Source organism: Hoplias malabaricus, chromosome 10, assembly GCF_029633855.1.
Source record: "Hoplias malabaricus isolate fHopMal1 chromosome 10, fHopMal1.hap1, whole genome shotgun sequence".
In the NCBI taxonomy this organism is placed as follows: Eukaryota; Metazoa; Chordata; class Actinopteri; order Characiformes; family Erythrinidae; genus Hoplias; species Hoplias malabaricus.
Genome location: NC_089809.1, coordinates 41050339 through 41056338, shown reverse-complemented (window position 1 = coordinate 41056338; position 6000 = coordinate 41050339). Strand labels below are relative to the sequence as shown.

At 49.2% G+C, this 6000-nt stretch overlaps 1 protein-coding gene across 4 annotated transcripts in view; it reads left to right on the top strand.

The window, feature by feature from the left end:
- The window catches only part of triob (trio Rho guanine nucleotide exchange factor b), a 170566-nt gene that overhangs the window by 76423 nt on the left and 88143 nt on the right, over nt 1-6000 (top strand). For all 4 annotated transcript variants that reach the window (XM_066683021.1, XM_066683020.1, XM_066683022.1 and 1 more), the window contains 3 exons: nt 229-351; nt 773-964; nt 5802-5971. In XM_066683021.1, coding sequence (XP_066539118.1) covers nt 229-351; nt 773-964; nt 5802-5971 — 485 coding nt within the window. The remainder of the gene's footprint in view (nt 1-228; nt 352-772; nt 965-5801; nt 5972-6000) is intronic.

Below are 6000 nucleotides of genomic sequence, written 5' to 3'. Positions count from 1 at the left end.
TCATTGACTGTAAGCGATTATCCAGTTCAGGGTCACGGTGGGTTCTGAGCCGACCTTGAATCATTGGCCGCAAGGTGGGAGCACATCCTGAAGGGGGCGCTACTGACGCTACCTGTTGCACCACAGTGCTGCTTTATTTCAAAACAGCTTTTTTTGTGATCTTTACTCATCGCTCTTTCTTCAGTGAGAGTTCTTCTGGTGACTGATGTCTCCTTGTTCCTCTTTCAGGTCCTGGACTGGATCGAGAACCACGGAGAGGCGTTCCTCAGTAAACACACAGGGGTGGGCAAGTCCCTGCACAGGGCCAGGGCTCTGCAGAAACGCCATGAGGACTTTGAGGAGGTGGCACAGGTGAGGGCTCCAAAAATGGAGAATTTTCACATGTAAAAATCTATACAACGGATTGCAGTGGTACTTTTAGCGTTTGGGAAACCTTTGGGAACGTACAAAACAGTGAGGAGTTTATCTGAGGGTGACCTCTGTCTCCTCTGTAACTGCTGATCAGGTCGTTTGGAGACTTAATTCAAGAACGTCTAAGCTGGGTACGTCAGCTGTGGATGTTGAGGGAGGAGACAGTGCTGTTTTCCTTCCCCTGCCTCCATTTCTCATGCCAGTGTGTTGGATCTAACAAGTGGTGATAAAGACAGGCAGTTTCTAAGGAGATTAAAGAAAGTGTGTGTGCACTGGAACACCTCTGGGTTTGTTTTGACGTGTGGGGAACACTTGTCATTTGTGGAAAACCTTGATGTGTGTGTGTGTGTGTGTCTTCTAGAACACATACACCAATGCTGATAAGCTGCTGGAGGCTGCAGAGCAGTTGGCTCAGACCGGCGAGTGCGACCCGGAGGAGATCTACCAGGCCGCCCACCAGCTGGAGGACCGCATCCAGGACTTTGTGAGACGAGTGGAGCAGCGCAAAGTCCTGCTGGACATGTCTGTGGCCTTCCACACCCACGGCAAAGAGGTGAGAGAGGGTCAGGAGTGACTTTACTATGGGTCTCAACCCAGTGCTGGAGGCACCCTTCCCTTGTTTCATTCACCTGAGCTACGTCTCGTTTGCTATTAACCCTTATGACAGTAATTACCCCAAGCCCTAAAGCCTTCCTTGAAGTGTGCCGTTAGATGCTGTTACTGTGGGGTGAGGAAAAGAGTGTTGAGAACAGAATTGGGACACATTGCACCACTGCTTTAACACCATTCACAGCAGTGGACCAGTGTCATTTGGTGTGGAGTTATGAGAGGGCGGGAAAATTAAAGCAGCACTAGGTAATATTTAAACCTTAAAGTTACAGCTTCAAAAACATTGTGATTCTCCACTGAGCTGTAAAATGGAGAATAGAGCCTCTGCCGTTGCTACTCCAGGCTCAGCACCACAGAAACTGCACTGTGTAACTTTTGGAGCAGGGTAGCCTTTCCCACAGTGAAGGAGAAAAGTAATGCTCTCTAGGAATCCTGGCCTCAGATGCCTGAAACATTAACCGGCTTCAGACTTAGCAAATGTGTGTTATTATTTTAAATAGTAAAATAAAAAAAAAATTTAAACAGAGCGATAACCATTGTGCTGTCTACTCGGGGCCAGCTGGAACATGCAGTCTCCTGGTGACGCGGCCAACGCTGGGACCCCTGCGGCACTTAGGAACTCCATAATTTGATTTCAAGTGTGTGCTGCGTAATGACCTACACCTGTGCTGTGTGTGGACTTCTGTTATTAGCCGCTGTGCTCCCGTCCAAAGCTAAAGACGTGCTGTAGATACCAAACAGGTCTTTGGCTGAGTGAATACCACAACTATGTTTTGCCACTGATGCTTTGAGTAAATGTGACCCATTGTAATATCCTGCTTTCTCCAGCAGGGGTTTGGAGAAGAGACAGCTTAGTTTTCTTGTTTTTCTAAACAGCCCTATAGCTTCCTGTTCTGTTAGCGCTAACAACTAACTAGCTCCATTTTCAGAGCAGAGACGTCCTCAAACCTCGGACCTGAGGCTGAACTGTGTGTTTACTAGTTCACGCTGGTGATTATGACTCATCTACTATGCCGTAGTTAATGACATAAAACAACACTTTGTTTTAACTCGTCCATACGGTGCGGTATTAGCCATCTGCTAGCGGAGCAGCTGAGGAGGCTCCAGGTTCAGATGAAGGTGTATATAACTGTGTACGTGTGTGATGGAAAATGACGGAGGCTGAGATGGAGCAGGATCATGGTAGGGGGGCAGTGCTGGGCTCGCTGGGACGTGAGCTCGGCTGAGTTTGGCATGCAAACACAGGCAGATGGCTAATCCTCTGAGCTCTCCCTCCACCAGGCCATTCAGAAAAACGCTAGCCTCACTCTGTCACTCTGCCTGCTCAGCCTTTCTTTAAAACCCACCTTCTCCACTTGGGGCCGTCTAAGACTGTGTCACAACGTAAAGATTAAATTAGCGGCGCCGCTGTTAGATTAGCGGTAGCTTGCTTCATCTTCCGAAGCTCCGGCGTGTCTTTGTGCTGAGGAGGGAGCTTTGTAATGAATCATTGCATCGATTACAGACATTCAGCCAAAGAATAAAAGCTTACTTCCAGTAGCAGTGTCTGTTTTATCCCAACACACCCTCCACTCTTTTGTTCTTTTATCAGACCGTCACAACAAGCACTAACAAACTCTTAAAAGCTGATAAAATCTTCTCTGTAGCTCAGTCCCACTCAAATCCAAGTGAAGGAATCCAGCCAGAACTGCTCTAATCTGTTTCACCTCTTGCCCCTCGCACTATCTCTCTGATTGTCCTAGGGGTGGGGGGTCTCAGGGATAGAGGGAGGGCGAAGGGGTAGTGCGACATGACCCTGTGATCATTTAAGGTGGATTTTAGGTGAGGAGCTCTTCATGGAACTGGTTTTTGACTTACTCCACAGGGGGTTCGACGCGGTCAGCAGCACTTAATGTATTAATCGGATTCGTTCATTCAAGCGGGACTCGTTCAGAGGAGTCTTCATGTCAATACGCAGCCCTCTAGGACACTGACCCTGAGAGAGACACTGGGGACACTACGCTGTCTTCTGTCTCAGACTGTGTCTCTGTTATTCCAGATGTGTCTCATCTGTCGGTGTCTTTACCACATGGTGAGAACACATCAAACACCCCACAGACAGTCACCCGGAGCGGGGCTCGAACCCACAACCTCCAGGTCCCTGGAGCTGTGTGACAGCGACACGTAATAGTTTATTCAATCTCCAGATGTTATTCATTTGTTGGTGTCTGGATAAAAACATCTGTAAACACATTTTAGCAGAAAAAACAGCGCTACAAAAATTGACGTTCTTTTCAAAAGACTTTCAGTGAAATATTCATTAATTCACTCATTCTTTTATTCATCTTTAAGTGCTTCACCCTGATTAGGTCAAACTCACCCAGTCACTCACCCATTTACCCAATCACTTACACACTCAACCAATCACTTACACACTCAACCAATCACTCGCACACCCACACAGTCACTCACTCACTCACCCAGTCACTCACTCACTCACTCACCCAGTCACTCACTCACTCACTCACCCAGTCACTCACAAACTCCCCCAATCACTTACACACGTACCCAGTCACTCACTCAGTCACTCACTCACTCACCCATTCACACGATCACTTACACACTCAACCAATCACTCGCACACCCACACAGTCACTCACTCACTCACCCAGTCACTCACTCACTCACTCACTCACTCACTCACCCAGTCACTCACAAACTCCCCCAATCACTTACACACGTACCCAGTCACTCACTCAGTCACTCACTCACTCACCCATTCACCCAATCACTTACACACTCAACCAATCACTTACACACTCAACCAATCACTCGCACACCCACACAGTCACTCACTCACTCACCCAGTCACTCACTCACTCACCCAGTCACTCACAAACTCCCCCAATCACTTACACACGTACCCAGTCACTCAGTCACTCACCCATTCACACGATCACTTACACACTCTCCCAATCACTCACACACCAACCCAGTCACTCACAAACTCCCCCAATCACTTACACACTCAACCAGTCACTCACACACTTACCCAGTCACTCACTTACTCAGTCACTCACCCATTCATCTGATCACTTACACACTCAACCAATCACTTACACACTCAACCAATCACTCGCACACCCACACAGTCACTCGCACACCCACACAGTCACTCACTCACTCACCCAGTCACTCACTCACTCACTCACTCACTCACCCAGTCACTCACAAACTCCCCCAATCACTTACACACGTACCCAGTCACTCACTCAGTCACTCACTCACTCACCCATTCACACGATCACTTACACACTCAACCAATCACTCGCACACCCACACAGTCACTCACTCACTCACCCAGTCACTCACTCACTCACTCACTCACCCAGTCACTCACAAACTCCCCCAATCACTTACACACGTACCCAGTCACTCACTCACTCACCCATTCACCCAATCACTTACACACTCAACCAATCACTTACACACTCAACCAATCACTCGCACACCCACACAGTCACTCACTCACTCACCCAGTCACTCACTCACTCACTCACTCACCCAGTCACTCACAAACTCCCCCAATCACTTGCACACGTACCCAGTCACTCAGTCACTCACCCATTCACACGATCACTTACACACTCTCCCAATCACTCACACACCAACCCAGTCACTCACTCACTCACCCAGTCACTCACAAACTCCCCCAATCACTTACACACTCAACCAGTCACTCACACACTTACCCAGTCACTCACTTACTCAGTCACTCACCCATTCATCTGATCACTTACACACTCTCCCAATCACTCGCACTCCAACCCAGTCACTCACTCACTCACTTACCCAGTCACTCACAAACTTCCCCAATCACTTACACGCGTACCCACTCACTCACTCAGTCACTCACTCACTCACCCATTCACACGATCACTTACACACTCTCCCAATCACTCACACACCAACCCAGTCACTCACTCACTCAGTCACTCACCCATTCATCTGATCACTTACACACTCTTCCAATCACTCACACTCCAACCCAGTCACTCACTCACTCACTCACTTACCCAGTCACTATCAAACTCCCTCAATCACTCACCCATTCACCCAATCACTTACACACTCTCCCAATCACTCACCCACCCACCCAGTCACTCACTTACTCACTCAATCACTTACACACTCAACCAATCACTCACACACTTACCCAGTCACTTAGTCACTCACTCACCCATTCACCCGATCACTTACACACTCTCCCAATCACTCGCACACCCACCCAGTCACTCACTCACTCACTCACTGACTCAATCACTCCCCCAGTCACTCACCCATTCACCCAATCACTTACACACTCTCACAATCACTCACATACCCACCCAGTCACTCACTCACTCACTTACCCAGTCACTCTCAAACGCCCTCAATCACTCACCCATTCACCCAGTCACTTACACACTCTCCCAATCACGCACACACCCACGCAGTCACTCAATCACTTACCCAGTCACTCACTCACCTACCCACCCAATCACTTACCCACCCACCCAATCACTCACCCAGTCACTTATATACTCACCCAATCACTCACTCACCCGTTCACTCCTGAGCATGTGGCCTGAGGTAGAGGGCCGTCAGTAACCCAGTGCTCCCCCTGCAGCTGTGGACAGTCTCTCACAGTCTCACACTCACCCAGTCACTCATTCACTCACTTACTCACTCACTCACCCGTTCACTCCTGAGCATGTGGCCTGTGGTAGAGGGATGTCAGTAACGCAGTGCTCCCCCTGCAGCTGTGGACGTGGCTGGAGGAGCTGCAGAAGGAGCTGCTGGACGATGTTTATGCTGAGTCTGTGGAGGCCGTACAGGAGCTGATCAAGCGCTTCGGGCAGCAGCAGCAGACTACCCTGCAGGTCACCGTCAACGTCATCAAGGAGGGAGAAGACCTCATCCAGCAGCTCAGGTACTGAACTGTCCCCTGGGCCGAGGAGC